Source organism: Lissotriton helveticus, chromosome 1_2 (assembly GCF_964261635.1).
Source record: "Lissotriton helveticus chromosome 1_2, aLisHel1.1, whole genome shotgun sequence".
Taxonomy (NCBI): Eukaryota; Metazoa; Chordata; class Amphibia; order Caudata; family Salamandridae; genus Lissotriton; species Lissotriton helveticus.
Window position 1 is genome coordinate 446,025,135 of NC_136058.1, and position 17,288 is coordinate 446,042,422.

General features: G+C 50.2%; 1 protein-coding gene across 2 annotated transcripts in view; it reads left to right on the forward strand.

Annotated features, from left to right (window-relative positions):
• LOC144807694 (uncharacterized) overlaps positions 1-15,822 on the forward strand; it is a 162,845-nt gene extending 147,023 nt beyond the window's left edge. For both annotated transcript variants that reach the window (XM_078673339.1, XM_078673338.1), the window contains exon 8: positions 13,996-15,822. In XM_078673339.1, the coding sequence (XP_078529465.1) occupies positions 13,996-14,909 (914 nt within the window). In that variant the 3' untranslated portion in view covers positions 14,910-15,822. The remainder of the gene's footprint in view (positions 1-13,995) is intronic.
• Positions 15,823-17,288: the final 1,466 nt, after the last annotated feature.

Here is a 17,288-nt window from a genome sequence, read left to right on the forward strand (position 1 = left end):
AACAGGGTAGACCAGACTACAAAAGCCAATTCTTACACTGGGAAGGAAACAAGCTTCCGGGGACCGGTTTCTGGCATTTCAGCCGTCTTCGGCCCGGCTTGCTTGAATCCTGATGGTGCAATGAGCAAGGGACTCACATCTGAGTATACCCTTCCACGCTTAGGGTGGACAAAATTATTTACAACAAGGGGTGGTGATGGACAGAGTCTCTGAATTAAGCAGAGTACTCTCACCCAGTCAAGAGATCAGGGCTAGATCCAACACCGTTTTTTAGCTCATTGCACCATCCCAGTTTCAGAACCTGGCTGTATGCAAATTAGTCTGTCCCTGGCCCAGTGCATCATGGGAACAGGGTAGACCAGACTACAAAAGCCAATTCTTACACTGGGAAGGAAACAAGCTTCCGGGGACCGGTTTCTGGCATTTCAGCCGTCTTCGGCCCGGCTTGCTTGAATCCTGATGGTGCAATGAGCAAGGGACTCACATCTGAGTATACCCTTCCACGCTTAGGGTGGACAAAATTATTTGCAACAAGGGGTGGTGATGGACAGAGTCTCTGAATTAAGCAGAGTACTCTCACCCAGTCAAGAGATCAGGGCTAGATCCAACACCGTTTTTTAGCTCATTGCACCATCCCAGTTTCAGAACCTGGCTGTATGCAAATTAGTCTGTCCCTGGCCCAGTGCATCATGGGAACAGGGCAGACCAGACTACAAAAGCCAATTCTTACACTGGGAAGGAAACAAGCTTCCGGGGACCGGTTTCTGGCATTTCAGCCGTCTTCGGCCTGGCTTGCTTGAATCCTGATGGTGCAATGAGCAAGGGACTCACATCTGAGTATACCCTTCCACGCTTAGGGTGGACAAAATTATTTACAACAAGGGGTGGTGATGGACAGAGTCTCTGAATTAAGCAGAGTACTCTCACCCAGTCAAGACATCAGGGCTAGATCCAACACCGTTTTTTAGCTCATTGCACCATCCCAGTTTCAGAATCTGGCTGTATGCAAATTAGTCTGTCCCTGGCCCAGTGCATCATGGGAACAGGGCAGACCAGACTACAAAAGCCAATTCTTACACTGGGAAGGAAACAAGCTTCCGGGGACCGGTTTCTGGCATTTCAGCCGTCTTCGGCCCGGCTTGCTTGAATCCTGATGGTGCAATGAGCAAGGGACTCACATCTGAGTATACCCTTCCACGCTTAGGGTGTACAAAATTATTTACAACAAGGGGTGGTGATGGACAGAGTCTCCGAATTATGCAGAGTACTCTCACCCAGTCAAGAGATCAGGGCTAGATCCAACACCGTTTTTTAGCTCATTGCACCATCCCAGTTTCAGAACCTGGCTGTATGCAAATTAGTCTGTCCCTGGCCCAGTGCATCATGGGAACAGGGCAGACCAGACTACAAAAGCCAATTCTTACACTGGGAAGGAAACAAGCTTCCGGGGACCGGTTTCTGGCATTTCAGCCGTCTTCGGCCCGGCTTGCTTGAATCCTGATGGTGCAATGAGCAAGGGACTCACATCTGAGTATACCCTTCCACGCTTAGGGTGGACAAAATTATTTACAACAAGGGGTGGTGATGGACAGAGTCTCTGAATTAAGCAGAGTACTCTCACCCAGTCAAGAGATCAGGGCTAGATCCAACACCGTTTTTTAGCTCATTGCACCATCCCAGTTTCAGAACCTGGCTGTATGCAAATTAGTCTGTCCCTGGCCCAGTGCATCATGGGAACAGGGCAGACCAGACTACAAAAGCCAATTCTTACACTGGGAAGGAAACAAGCTTCCGGGGACCGGTTTCTGGCATTTCAGCCGTCTTCGGCCCAGCTTGCTTGAATCCTGATGGTGCAATGAGCAGGGGACTCATATCTGAGTATACCCTTCCACGCTTAGGGTGGACAAAATTATTTACAACAAGGGGTGGTGATGGACAGAGTCTCTGAATTAAGCAGAGTACTCTCACCCAGTCAAGAGATCAGGGCTAGATCCAACACCGTTTTTTAGCTCATTGCACCATCCCAGTTTCAGAACCTGGCTGTATGCAAATTAGTCTGTCCCTGGCCCAGTGCATCATGGGAACAGGGCAGACCAGACTACAAAAGCCAATTCTTACACTGGGAAGGAAACAAGCTTCCGGGGACCGGTTTCTGGCATTTCAGCCGTCTTCGGCCCGGCTTGCTTGAATCCTGATGGTGCAATGAGCAAGGGACTCACATCTGAGTATACCCTTCCACGCTTGGGGTGGGCAAAATTATTTACAACAAGGGGTGGTGATGGACAGAGTCTCTGAATTAAGCAGAGTACTCTCACCCAGTCAAGAGATCAGGGCTAGATCCAACACCGTTTTTTAGCTCATTGCACCATCCCAGTTTCAGAACCTGGCTGTATGCAAATTAGTCTGTCCCTGGCCCAGTGCATCATGGGAACAGGGCAGACCAGACTACAAAAGCCAATTCTTACACTGGGAAGGTAACAAGCTTCCGGGGACCGGTTTCTGGCATTTCAGCCGTCTTCGGCCCGGCTTGCTTGAATCCTGATGGTGCAATGAGCAAGGGACTCACATCTGAGTATACCCTTCCACGCTTAGGGTGGACAAAATTATTTACAACAAGGGGTGGTGATGGACAGAGTCTCTGAATTAAGCAGAGTACTCTCACCCAGTCAAGAGATCAGGGCTAGATTCAACACCGTTTTTTAGCTCATTGCACCATCCCAGTTTCAGAACCTGGCTGTATGCAAATTAGTCTGTCCCTGGCCCAGTGCATCATGGGAACAGGGCAGACCAGACTACAAAAGCCAATTCTTACACTGGGAAGGAAACAAGCTTCCGGGGACCGGTTTCTGGCATTTCAGCCGTCTTCGGCCCGGCTTGCTTGAATCCTGATGGTGCAATGAGCAAGGGACTCACATCTGAGTATACCCTTCCACGCTTAGGGTGGACAAAATTATTTACAACAAGGGGTGGTGATGGACAGAGTCTCTGAATTAAGCAGAGTACTCTCACCCAGTCAAGAGATCAGGGCTAGATCCAACACCGTTTTTTAGCTCATTGCACCATCCCAGTTTCAGAACCTGGCTGTATGCAAATTAGTCTGTCCCTGGCCCAGTGCATCATGGGAACAAGGCAGACCAGCCTACAAAAGCCAATTCTTACACTGGGAAGGAAACAAGCTTCCGGGGACCGGTTTCTGGCATTTCAGCCGTCTTCGGCCCGGCTTGCTTGAATCCTGATGGTGCAATGAGCAAGGGACTCACATCTGAGTATACCCTTCCACGCTTAGGGTGGACAAAATTATTTACAACAAGGGGTGGTGATGGACAGAGTCTCTGAATTAAGCAGAGTACTCTCACCCAGTCAAGAGATCAGGGCTAGATCCAACACCGTTTTTTAGCTCATTGCACCATCCCAGTTTCAGAACCTGGCTGTATGCAAATTAGTCTGTCCCTGGCCCAGTGCATCATGGGAATTCCGGCCTGAGGGAGAGGGAGCAGAGCCGGACCGCAGGTCTCAGGCTCCCGTGGCCTCTGCCGTCGCCACCACAACCGACGCCAGATTTTCGCGCCAGGAGGCGCGCATACAAACGAAACCAGGCTCCCGCAGAGCGGGCCTGCCCGGCAAAGACCGGGCCAAGGGTGGGCTCGGGCCGGTCCGCGCCCGTCAGAGGTCGGAATAGGCTGTACTGGGCCCATTCTCTTGGCTACATCATCCAGCATCTGTCGGAAGGGTACATCGCACCCCTATCCTTGCCTGAGCTAGTGGGAAGAAGGGGGGTAAAAGAAAAACAACGGACAGCCATTCACCGAAATCGATAAGTAAGACCAAAGCTGCTAACATGACATTGCTAAACTATCTCCCTGGGGCGGTAGGTGTTATTGAAAGACAAACCACCTCTGTTGAGGAACCATTAAAAATGGACACTCTAGGGCCCACAGCAAAGGATAACACTACTGTATGTGTGAGTAGGGGGGACACTGTTAATCACAGTTTGGGAAACATAGAGGAGGGACAACTGAAAAACGGGTGTTTTCAGATAATTGATGATGATATATTCACAGTGACGTAGACAGTGACACTGTACCCCCGCAAAAAAATCCTGTAAGTTATCAAGTGCTGAAACTCTAGACATTCAGTCAAATGGTGCACGCACAACCCCACAGAAACCTAGGCTGTCAAAGACTCACTCGAAAAAACAGCAGGGCCCAAAAGGAAAAAATCAAAATAAGCCAGGCACTGCTAATGTATCTTGTTTCTGTAATAACTGATACAATCACAATCTATAAATGTTTTGACAGTTACGCTGGACAAAATCAAAGTAGGTTTAGAGAAAGTCTTAGAAAAATTGAACCTACATATTATTACTCCATCAAGTTCACACCAACAGCCTGAGTGCGTACCGCAAAAAGAGTTGATCACAGTACAAAAAAAGGCAGACAGGAGAAAGAGTTAGGGGTGAGGGGACTGGGGACAGGGACACACTTTAACCCGGAAGGAATCACTCACAACCCTGTACCAACCAGCAGATATATTCCTAGGCAAACCAGGACAGAAAGACCAGGACACTATCTAGGCGGGAGTGGGGAGCGAGGAGGGCGAGGTAAAAACAGGTACACACTTGATGCATAGTGCTACGAAGAATGTAAGGAGGCCACAGACCTTTAACTTACCTCCGGCAGCCATCCCTTATTTGGTCATTTTAGCTAACGTCCCAGTTCTAGCAACAGAGGAAAAAGAAACCAGGATGACATTAAGGAATACAACTATACACTACCTGGGGAGTAGAACTGGACTAACAAGGGATATGTTCCGAGAGTTTAAAATGGTCAGGAGAATAGACTGGGTTGGAGATAGTAGAAAAGTTTTCAAGGCAACTGTTTTGTCCTCTCACTAGGGGGCATATGTAGGTGGCCGTTTGAGATTCGCAAACGCCGAAATTCGGCGTTTGCGAATCTCAAACGAAGTTTTGATATGTAGGTGCCACTTATCAAAATAAGGAATCGCAAAAATTGCGATTCCTTATTTTGCTTATAGCATTTAAGGAATCGCATTTTTGCGATTCCTTAAATGCTATGCAGGGGTGCTTTAAAAATTGCGATTTTTGCATAAGGAATCGCAAAATACCACCTACTTCAAGTAGATGGTATTTTATGATTTCCTTCAAAAAGGCATTTATTAAAAAAATTCAAAGTGCCATGTGGCGCACAGACATGCCCTTAGGGCATGTATGTGCGCCATATGTACTTACAGGCACATCCCAACGGGTGCAACAGGTGTCCTTTGGACACCCTGGCACCCTTGGAATTGCGATTCTCAAATTGCGATTTTCTCATAGAAAATCGCAATTTGAGAATGTATCCCCATTCATTCCTATGGGCCTCTTGGCCCATAGGAATGAATGGGACACTCATTCCTTAATTGCGATTCACAATTTGCTAATCGCAATTAAGGAATGTTAGAGATTCACAAAAAAATAGCGAATTATTACCTACATTCCATTTTGAGATTCTCAAATAGCGATTCCTTAAAAATCGCTATTTGAGAATCGCAAAATGGAAATGACCTACATATGCCCCTAGGTTCACAATCCCTAGTTAAGGAAATCTTGCTAAGATGCCAAGACACAAGTATCACACATACGAGTATAAATGTTCTTCCTTTAGGTTTTTTCTATCAACCCAATCATTTAGCTCAGCAAAATAGTAACCATCCTTTTAGACAGTTCGTTGACTACCCAGCTTACAACATTGAGGTGGCTAGTGGAGTGGTGTGGCTCACTGGTTAGAGGCGACAGACCTGTAAGCAGAGAACGGCCCGGGACCAGGGTTCAATTCCCGACGCGGCAGGGTCTGGGACCAGGGTCAACGGACTCGATAATTCTCACCTCAGTGCCTACTCTAACCAGGGAACACACTCGGCAACTCTGGGCATTAAGCTTGCCTCATCTCTACAACGGCCCCCCACAGACGCCGGGGATGCCTGGTTTCACCCTGGAGATACCCAGAAAGGGACCATCTCACAGGGAAAACCAGGACGGGTTCCCCAGCGGTCGGTAAAAATTACTCATTCGGTAACAATCGGTAATATTTAGCGATTTCGTAAAAATCTCTAAAAAAAATACTGATTCCCCATTACTGAATTGGTATTACCGATTCCTTAATACAGATTCAGTAATTAGCGATTCAGTATTTTAAAAAATCGGAAATTGTTGAATCAGCCAATCCTGTGTTTCCTCATTTTTTTGAAAACATATTTTATTGAATTTTATATGGTTACTATACAATAAAACATATATCACCTCATTCAAATCTGCCAAATATGTCTCCAGATTAATACCCAACTCACCCCCCCTTCCCACTTAGCGCCCTCCCCCCTACATACTCGGTGGTGTGGGCATGTTCAGCGTCTCATATTCCATTATATTACCAGTTGTACAGAAAGCTTGCACATCATTGTTCTCTGTATGATCATCACATGCACGAGTATTGCTCATTCATCCCCTTCTTCCAGCTGATAGTCCCTCAACGCCTGAGCTAGGGCCTCCCACGCTCTTGCCATTTCCAAAGCTTTATCACTACCTACGCGTGTCGCTTGTCGGAGCCTGACCGCACTCTCACACTTTGCCCACTTACAGAATTCCGTACGCCAGCGCTTGCTCGAAAGCCCCTCTTTCGATTTCCAATGCCAAGTTATTTCACGTTTGGCCAACAATAGACCAAAATCAATAAACTTGCTGGTTATTTTAGTTTTAGCCGTGTGCGGGAACCAATGCAGCAAACAGGCAGCCATATCGTAATCTAGCTGTCTATCCGTGACGGTAGTCAAAAGGTGTCCTACGTCTTCCCAATAACTCCCAATATTCGGGTAATGCCATAGCATGTGTTCTAGTTCGACATCCTCCTCCAAGCATCTAGGACACGCCGCGTCTTGGACCCGGAAGTATTTCCGGATCCTACCCGGGGTCAGATAAGCCCGATGCAGAATAAAGAACTGTATCTGTTGAAACCGAGCATTTCTGCTCCCTTTCCATGCCCTCTTAAGGATAGATTCCCAAGTTGGATCCGGGATCGGGCAGCCTATACCCGCTTCCCACTTCGCCTTGAGGTCCGCCAATTGGCGCCATCTCTCACGCATCATCCGAGACTGGAGGCACGTGACCGCCTTGATGGTCCCCGCAGCCATTACGACATACTGACAGGCCAATGTGTTCACAGGTTCCGTTCGGCCACCTCCCCAGTGCTTTTGAATCGCGTTTGCAACCGCTGCATGAATCAGAGAGTCTCCCTCGGGGAGGCCATACATGTCTTGTAGCGCTTGAAAGGGCATCAGTTCCCCATTCATGTATAAATCCCCCATCATGTGGAGACCTAGTTGTTCCCAATCCGCTAACGGGTTCCAATCCCCCCGTGTGGGAGCGCCGTCAGCATCCCCAATGGAATCTCCGGTGCATATGGGTGGGAAGCCCCCGCCTTACCCTGGCTACTATTCCAGCAAAGCCTCAGGGTCCGTTTCTCTATGGTCAGGTCACTCAAATCAAGCTTTTGTTGTAGGACTATGTAAGAGAGGACGTGTCGTTGTATCCCTTGTCCTCGCTTATGGTCGGGACCTCGGAATTCCTGCGCTATACTTTGTGTAAGGACCTGCAGCTGTGCCGCCAGGTAGTAGAGCTCAAAATCGGGTAACGCCAGTCCCCCATCTGTTTTAGGACTCATCAAAGTTGTTAGTGCTACCCGGCGTCTGCCATTGCCCCATATAAAGCCAATGGTCAATTACCTCAATTCTTTAAAGAGTCGTGGTGGGACCCAAATCGGCAAAGTGCGGAAGTAATAAAGCAGCTTGCGGAGTGCCACCATCTTAAGTAAAGCGATTCTGCCTATCACCGATAGAGGGAGTGTCGACCAAAACGCCATACATCCCTTCAAGGCCCTGATACATCGCCCTACATTTCCCTCCAACAGATCTATATTGTCGTGATATATCCTAACCCCTAAATAGGTGAAGCATATTGGTTCCCAGGTGATCTCACCAATTAAAAGTGGCGGGCTTATTCCCCGACGGATCGGAAAAGGCACGTCTTGCTCCAGTTTACTTTGAGTCCAGAGACAGCTCCATATTGTGATAACAAAGAGGTCGCCCCTTGTAAAGCTTCCTCAGTATCTCTCAAAAAGAGAAGCAAATCATCTGCGTACAGTGAAATATGGTGTGGTATGCCACAGAGCTGCAGTCCCCGGTAGGCCACTCCCGCCCGCGCCTGAACTGCCAAGGACTCTATCGCCAGCGCAAATAGCAGTGGCGACAACGAGCAGCCCTGCCTCGTTCCTCTCATAACCGGGTACTGGTCAGATATCACCTCCCCCAGCCGTACACTGGCAACGGCCGAGGAGTACAACACTCTCGTCCAGTTCCCGAACTGGTCGCCCAGTCCGAATCGTTCCAGCACTTTGTGTAGGAAAGCCCATTGCAGGCTGTCAAACGCCTTCTCTATGTCTATAGAGAGGACCGCTGGTGATTGGAGGTCATCGTAGCTCTCAGCTAGACCTCTTAGGAGGCGTCGTATATTCGAAGCAGTGTTCCTAGTCGGGATAAATCCCTCTTGATCCGTGTGTACCAGCGAGGTCATATATGGAAGGAGTCTGGTCGCCAGTATCCTGCTCAGAATCTTATAGTCCACCGTCAACATGGACAGCGGTCTATAAGAGGCTTCATCTATATCAGACCGCCCTGGTTTCAGGAGAGGAATAACCAACGCTTCACGCATCGACTTTGGTAGTTGGCCTACTTCCCCTGCTTCCTTGTAAATCTCCACTAAACGGGGCGCCAGAGTATCAACATACTGGGCATAGAATTCAATGGGCAGCCCATCAGGCCCCGGCATCTTATTCCGGGCCATGTGTTTAATTGCGCTGCGGATCTCAGCTAGAGTGATATCTTGCCCTAGTAGTTTTGCCTGGTCTGCATCAAACTGGGGTAGCAAAATCTCCGCCAAATGCCCCTCTACGTCCGTTTCTGCAGCTTCCAGCTTACTGCTATACAGAGACATAATAAGTGAGGAACCGAGAGAGCGCCTGCAAGTGGATCAGTAGGCCGGTATCCGATTCTATTCTCATAATCGGGCCATTCTTCGGTATTGGGTCTGCTAACTTGGCTAACAATGTACCGACCTTGTCCCCTTCTGCATGAACCTTCGACAGGTAGCCTTTATGATCAAAGCTGCGCAACCGCTCAACTTCAACCGCAAGCATTTCTTTCACCTCTAATAGCTGTCCCTGGAGCGCCGGCTGTTCTGGCCTCTGCTGTTCTAAGTCTCTCAGTTTCTCCTCCGCTTTCCTTATATCCTCAAGCACTGTCTTCCTGGCTCCCGAGTATTTGCTAATACACATCCCCCTGACGACCACCTTAAATGCGTCCCATTCAAGTGCTCTCGTAGAAGCTGTTCCCTGATTTTCTTGAAAATAATGTTCGATGCCCTCTACTATTTCAGTTCTAAAGACCTGATCTTCCAGAGTTTCGGGGCGCAGGCGCCATGTCAGAATCGCGGATCGCACTCGCTGCCAGTTAATCGACATCAACAACGGGTTGTGATGAGAGATAGCTCTGGTAAGGTATTCAGTGTGTGCCGCCACATGAGCAATCGAGTGGGAACAGAGAATTGCATCAATTCTAACATGAAGCTCATGTATGGATGAAAAGAAAGAATAATCCCTGTCTTGAGGACGTTGCACCCGCCATACATCCATTAGCCCCCACCTCTCTTGCCAGTCAGATCTATTTTTAGCCAATTTCCGAACCGGCGCGTTAGCTAGAGGAGGATGCGATCTGTCCATCTCTACGTCTGCTATGGCATTAAAATCCCCACCCACCACCGCAGGACCAGCCAAGTAATGCGCCAGCACGCCTGATAAGCTATCCAAGAAATGAGCTTGGTCTACATTTGGGGCGTATATACTACATAACACAACATCCCTGCCATATAGCCTTCCCTCTACCGCAGCATACCTGCCCTCCGGATCCAACACATGTCTGGTGGCCTGAAAAGGGTCAGCCGCCCTTACCCATATGAGCACTCCCCTGGCAAACGCCGAATACGCTGTACTGAACACCTGGCCCCTCCATCTGCGCTGCAGCGCCTGGCCTTCCGCTCTAGTAAGATGTGTCTCTTGTAGCAGAGCTATGTGGACTCCTCTTCTCATCAAATATGCATGAACCTTGTGGCGCCTAGTCATTGTGTGCAAACCCCTCACGTTCCATGTGATGCATTTCAAATCAGGTAATGTTGCCATTGCGCTTGCCTTGCAGCCTCAAGCTGTACATGTAGTATGTGCCCACACCACCATCAGATCCCAAATACCAACATCCCATGCAACCCCCTCAACCCTCCCCCCCAGAACAGGACCCAATGACAAGCTATCAGTTCCCATCCAAACTTCCAACAGTACACACAGTTCTATCCTGTAGTAGTCACCACAGGTTGCCTTATGGGCAATGGAAGGGTAACTCGGCCCGACAGGTAGCAGCTTTCGCTCAAGCCCCACCGCCCTAGATCCCACATGGTAACTTTCTGTAATCGTTCTGGTCCCCATCGCTTCCAGGCGCGGTAACCCTATTGAGCAGTCCGTGGCGGCTATCCAACCTCCAGTGTGTGCTTAGATAGGCTATTCATCCAACATTCCTTCTGCTGTTCTTGGCGTGACCACAGGTCCCATATTACTGTCCGATAGCTCCGTGTCCGACTTCCTCTTTTCCTCATCCGATCCCGTTCCCACTGCTGACTCAGTTTTCTTCGAGCCCGTTATCTCCGCTGTCGCTGCCAATGCTCCTTGCCTTTCCAACGCCATTTGAGTCAGCTGCTGCTTCTTCAGAATTTTATTCTTTTTACGGATACGCTGGGATTTGCGCATCTGAGATGGGTTAGGTGGACCTGAGCGTCCTTGAACCTGACGATCAGTGCCCGCTCTGTATGTCTCGAGCCATGTCAATGCGTCCTCGGGCGTCAGGAAGAACTGGGTCGTGCCATCCACAATCACCCTCAATTTTGCCGGGAAGATCAGTGAGTACTGGATCCCCTCTTCCCTGAGTTCTTTTTTAATTGCCAGATAGGAGGCCCTACGTCTTTGTATTTCCTGGGTGTAATCCGGGAATACGGCGACTGTCCCATTGCCCACTTTGAAGGGACCTGCCTCACGCGCCCTTTGAATCAGCATATCTCTATCTTTATAGTGCAGTAGCTTAACCACCACAGGTCAAGGAGGACAGCCAAGCTGCGGTTGCCGAGCTGGCACCCTGTGAGCTCTCTCAAGTGTGAAGAAGAGAGATAGCCCCTCCGGAGCGACCTCTGTTTTGAGCCAGGTTTCCAAGTAGGCAATCATATCAGTTCCCTCTGTTTTTTCCGGCAGGTCCACCACGCGTATGTTATTGCGCCGGTTCCTACTTTCAGAATCTTCAGCTCTCTTTTCTAACATTGCTAAACGTCCTAGCGCATCTCCCAGCTTGGCCTCCATGGTAGCTTGTGCCGGCTTCAGGTCCTGTATGGCCAACTCGGTCTCCTTCACTCTGTCTGCCAGCTTCGAGTGGTCCGCACGTAGGAGCCCTAGCCCCGTCGCGACCTGCGCAATGTCCTGCTGAAGGGCGTCCTTCATCGCCGCTATGGCCTCGAGTATCTTATCAAGGTGTTGACTCAGTCCTATTTCCAACATCGCTGGCTCGGGCCCACCCTCTGCGCCATGAGTGTCATCCTGCCCCGCAGCCTCCTCTTTCTTGTTCTTTGGTTTCATCTCGTGTGGCTAGTTGTTGCTCTGTGCGGTACTAGTATACTTCCCTGCGCAAGGACTTCTCATAAACCTTCACGTGTCCTGAAATTTTAGGTAGAGAGAGATTGGCAGGACTCACATCCTATGATTATGCCAGTTGGTAAAGCCCGCACTATCACAGTGTTGATATACCAAGGAACTATCATCAAGCAGCCCCTGGCAGTACCTTAGTTCCACAGCCAATCCCGGGAAAGCCCGGAGACCCCTGCACCTCTCACCGGTTTGGGCCCAGTGGTTCCCTCTGCCCAGATTTTGTGGTGCGTATGTCCTACTGCGCACCCAGTCGCTCCCTGTGCAGACTCACGGCCCCTGTCACAGCGTGTACAGCACAGCTCTCAATAGTGTGGTCTCCTTTTTCCGGTGCTTGTCGGTCCCAATGACTCTGGATTCAGAGTATTTCCCTCCTGGAGACATTCAAATGCCCCTTTTTTGGCGTCCACAGGGCCCAAATGCGCACTCCTCCCCTGTTCGCAGCGCACTCCGGGCCTAGCCTGCAATGTTTCTGCGCCCTGTGTCGTTCCCAGCTCGAGCCCACACGTCTTGCTCATGCAATGTCGCAGACCTGCTCCCCCGCTCCCACCTCCACAGTACTGGGTGCAGGCCCGCTCCACCACACTTACCAGGCACTGTGACTGGACGCCACCGTCAGTTGCTCACTCTCCCTGCCAGTCGGTTGGACCTTGTTCGTCCGTATGGCTGGCATCATTCAGGGACTCCGGGCACTAGGGCTGTCTCGGTATCAGGCCTAGGATTGCCGTGCTGCTCCAGTAGGACCTTCCGTGTTCCCTCGGCTCCCAGGTCTCATCGTCTCATCTTCCCTGACGGCAGTCAGATAGCAAACATAGCCGCACAGGTGCTGCCGCATCGGCCTCTGTACTCCACTTCTCCAGCCCTCAGAGTCACAAACGTAGTGCCCAGGGGTCTCACAACCCTCCGGCCGCCATTTTAGGATCCAGGACCATCCCGGAGCCCATCGCGCAGTCCCGGGACCAAGGCTCCCCGCTCATCAGTTTCGCCGCTCACTCAGCAGGGGCATCCGGTTGCATCTTTTTGGGCTCAGAGCTCCCTCTATGCTCACTCGCCGCCTGTGTTAGCAAGATCACCTGCCCGGCTCGTCCTCACTCGCTGCTCCCTTCCGCCATCTTGCCGCTTCCTCTCGGGTTGCGCCGGCAGCAAAATCCGTGCCTGTGTCGCACAGGGCTGTCGAGGGTCGCGATGTCGGTCGGGTTTAGAAGCCCCGATGTTCCGACCCTCGCTGTTTCAATTTCACCAAGTTTCAGGAGATTTTAGCAGGATATTTTCGGGATCAGGTACGGAGCTATCCGCTCACGCCGCCTCTCCCATCGGCGCTCAAGCCACGCCCCCTGTGTTTCCTCATGACCTCAAAACCAGGAAGTGGCTACACCAATGCAGCTGCACTGATTCTGAAGCTGTTGGAGAGGCAGGGAGCACAGCTAACAACCCAGGAGCAACTTTTCCTAGTTTTTGCTGACATCACAGCCAAGATATGGATAAACAGGAGAGGGAAAAGGAAACATAAATTTAGTGAGAGGGAGCTGGATGTCCTTATTGAGGAGGTTACTAAGGACCATGGCAAACTATTTGGTAAGAATTCCCTGCAGAAGAGGCCGATATGAATGGCCGTCCAGGAAAGGATTAATGCCATCAGAGTCACCCAGTGCTCCATTGAAGAACTTAAAAAACACTGGCATGACCTCAGGAAGCATGCAAAGGAGAGGCTGGCAGAGAGAATGAAGCAAGACAACCAGACAGGTGGAGGGAGAAACACAGCACATGCACCAACTGCCCTGGATCTCCTGGTGGAGTCCACACGCCAGCCGGAGAGTGTGAGTGGGATTGGGAATGCAGACAGCTCAGCCAGAGTTGGCAACAGGCAAGGTAAGGTGCATGCACAGCATGCTGTGCCCCCCACTCTCTAACCCCAATCCCCAATGAGGCAGTATGAATCCCGCTCCAGTACATGTTTTACTACTAACCTGCAATGCATTATGGGAGATGTAGTCAGAAGTAACACATTTCATAACAGTTAGTCCACTGAACCCAAAGGCTTGTGACACACTTTAGCAATTAGCAAGCAGAGGACAGTCAGTTTGATTGCCAGTCATGAAATGTATTATTACGCAAATGCTGCCAGACAAGTGAGCAAATGTACATTCTGTCTCCACAGGCGAGCCATCACGCAGGGCTGCAGAAGGGGACACGGGAAAGGCACCCAGGAGAGAGAGAACACAAGAGGAGGTCTTGTCGCCTGCAGAACATACCCCACCATCACCAACACCACCATCACCAGCATCACCACTGCCACCACCACCAAGAGCCAGTGGGCATACTGTGGCTAGCCTCCAGCAGATGGAGGTGTCCAAGGAAAACAGCATGGGAGGCCAACAGGCCACGGTGGCAGAGGATGCCAACAGTGCAGGCACACAAGCCCCCACCGAGCACGCCCACACAGGTGCCAGACGCCGCAGAGCAAGGGCAGCCAGTCCAGTTTCACAGGGCGAAGATCAAAGTGTATTTGCCGGTCTTGAGGGGAACATGCTCAAGGTGCAGCGCCTGCAAGGCAAAGCAATAAGATCAGTACCACGTCAGATGGTACACATGAATAGACAAATGCCGCAAATCGAGACAGGCATCAGCAGCATGAACAACACTGCAGCTGATTGCGTGAGGGACATGTCCGAGGCAGTGAGGCTGGATGAGGACCGTTTGGCGAGGCGCAAGTGGAGGCGGAAACTTGACAACTCCACTAAGATGATAAACCGCCTCGCCACTGCCACCTTTCTGCTCTGCAGGCGCTCGATGGCCATGCAGGAGGAGATGGCTCACTGCAGCCGTGACATGGCAAGGGTGCTGGTCAGAATGACCAGTGCACTGGAAAGGCTACAGAAAAACCAGATAGCCACTACAGGTACAGGTGATGGGGGGGATAGTGAAGAGTCAACTAGTCGCAGTAGCATCACACCCCCTTTAACCAAGTCCAGGAGACGCAGCGAACGGCACAGCGCTGCCACAGGACAGACTGCCAGTGAGGTCAGTGTGCCCAGGGAACTCAGCAGTGCTGCACGTGGGCGCAGGAAGTAATGCCAACCATCACATGGGATTGCGAAATGGGTGATGTAACCCATTTATTTTATTTTTATTTATTTATTTATTAGAATTTGTATAGCGCAACTATCGCTCCGGAAGGAGCATCTTGGCGCTAAGCACAACAGAGACCCAGCAGTGGGGAGAAAGGATCAGATGGCTGCGAGTACCGATGAGTCAGACTGAGAAAAAATTCGGGTCTACAGGAGTTTCCTAAAAAGGCTTTCTGAGGGGGCATGCCTAAGGTTGGGGGGGAGACAGTTCCATGCTTTGGCTGCCAAAAAAACAAAAGTTTTCCCACCTTTGGTTTTTAGTTTAATTTTGGGTACAGCGATTAAATTCGCTCCTGAGGACCTTAAACAACGAGTTGGAGTATAGAGCGGAAATCGCTTGGACAGGTAGGATGGGCCGGTGTTCCTGGTAGATTTGAACACCGTAACAAGGAGCTTAAAGAGAATTCTCTTATGGAGGGGCAGCCAATGGAGAGTGCTGAGAGCCGCGGAGGCCGAAGACCTGCGGGGGAGTTTCAGGACGAGCCTGGCAGCCGCGTGTTGCACACTTTGCAATTTCTTTAGGGAGGATTTCTTTATGCCTGCTAGGAGGCCATTGCAATAATCTAGCCGGGAGAGAATGAGCGCCACCGCGACTGATTTCCTGGCGGAGATGGGCAGAAAGTCAAAGAATTTCCTAAGCTGCCTGATCAGGCTAAAACAGCGACCCGCAGTGATGCGCACATGCTCGTCGAAGCTAAGGGACGAGTCGAATTGGACTCCGAGATTGCGGGCTGAAGTAACCGTACTCGGCGGTGCTTCAGAGTTAGGAGGCCACCAATCTTTAGGGGAAAAGAGGGTGCCTTTGCCGAGGGGTATTATTTCAGTTTTGGAACTGTTACATTTACATTTCGCCTTTGTAATCAGCATTGCATATTGGCCTGGCATATTAATCCCTTCATGTTGTGTGGGTGTGCTATGCTAATAAAACACTGTCACACAATTACAGTAACTGGCTGTGTCTTCTTACTTACTCCCATCTGGTGCTGCTGCCACACCTGCTGTGCTGTGCTCTGGCTGTGGACAATCCTCACCCTCGTCCTCGGAGTCAGTTAGTTCCACTGCTGTTCCTTTCTTTGTGGCAAGGTTATGCAGCATGGCACATGTTGCTATTATTGAACAACAGATGAAGGGCGCTACTGACGTGCACCCCACTTTTGTGGAGGCAGCGGAACCTGCCTTTTAAGAGTTCAAATGTGCTCTCCACAATGTTGAGCGTAGTTCTATGTGCCACATTGTATCTTCTCTCACTTGGGGTGGATGGGTTGAGGTATGGAGTCAGGATAAATGCCCGCACTGCATATGCGCTATCACCTGAGTGAGAAAGGAAGTGCCATTAATAACAGTCACCAACACATTCATCCAAGGTATACATCCGGGTGTGTCACATTGATTTACCTAGCAGGTATCCTTCTCCAAATTCAGCCCCAGCCAGGCGTGTGTAGATCCCACTGTTCCTTAATATGTTGGAGCCATGGGTACTCACTGGAAATTTGGCTACGTCAGTGATGATGTGGTCCGCATCGCATATCACCTGCACGTTGATGGAATGTGTAGATGTGCGATTCTGATAAATATACTCTGTAGCTGTAGGAGGGCAGATTGGTATGTGTGTCCCATCAATGCACCCTATTACACGTGGGAACTGTGCCTTTTGGTAAAAATCCATCTTTATTTTCTGCAGTTCCGTCTGTGTGCTGGGGAAGCGAATGTAGTGATGCATTCTTTGCATCATGGCATCCAGGAATGTGTTGAAAAGACGGGACAGGCAACTCTGTGACACACCACCTGCCACAGCTATCACCCCCTCGTAACTACCTGATGCAAGTAGGGGCAGGCTACAGAGCACCTGAACATGTGTTGGTATAGCGTGCCCCCTTGGTGTCTGATGCTCCAGGAGTGGGTGCAGGTCCCATATCAGGTCTAGGATGGTTTGGGGGTCTAGCCTGTACCTCTCATGGATTTTAGCCTCAGTCAGTTGGAACAGTGTAATGCGCTGTCTGTACAGGCCCTCCTCCCGTCTCCAGAGCCTCAGTGCTGCTGCTTGCATACGTAGCCACCTTGCAATGACGTAGAGGGCTGCCATTGTGTTCACACTGTTGCATTTTGTGGCTGTTGAAATGCAGTGCACCTGATTACCACCTGCTTTGAGTCAGTGGAAATTAGCGACGCCTAAATACCAAAAAATTGAAAAATCGGTTTCTGATAGATACATCTGCCGTGTGGATTCCTCACCTTGTGAATATCCCCCTTGCGTCTTTTTGTAGCCTCGCGCCGACGTGGACTTGGACGTCATAGAGACACGACATCGCTCGCGACTCCGCTG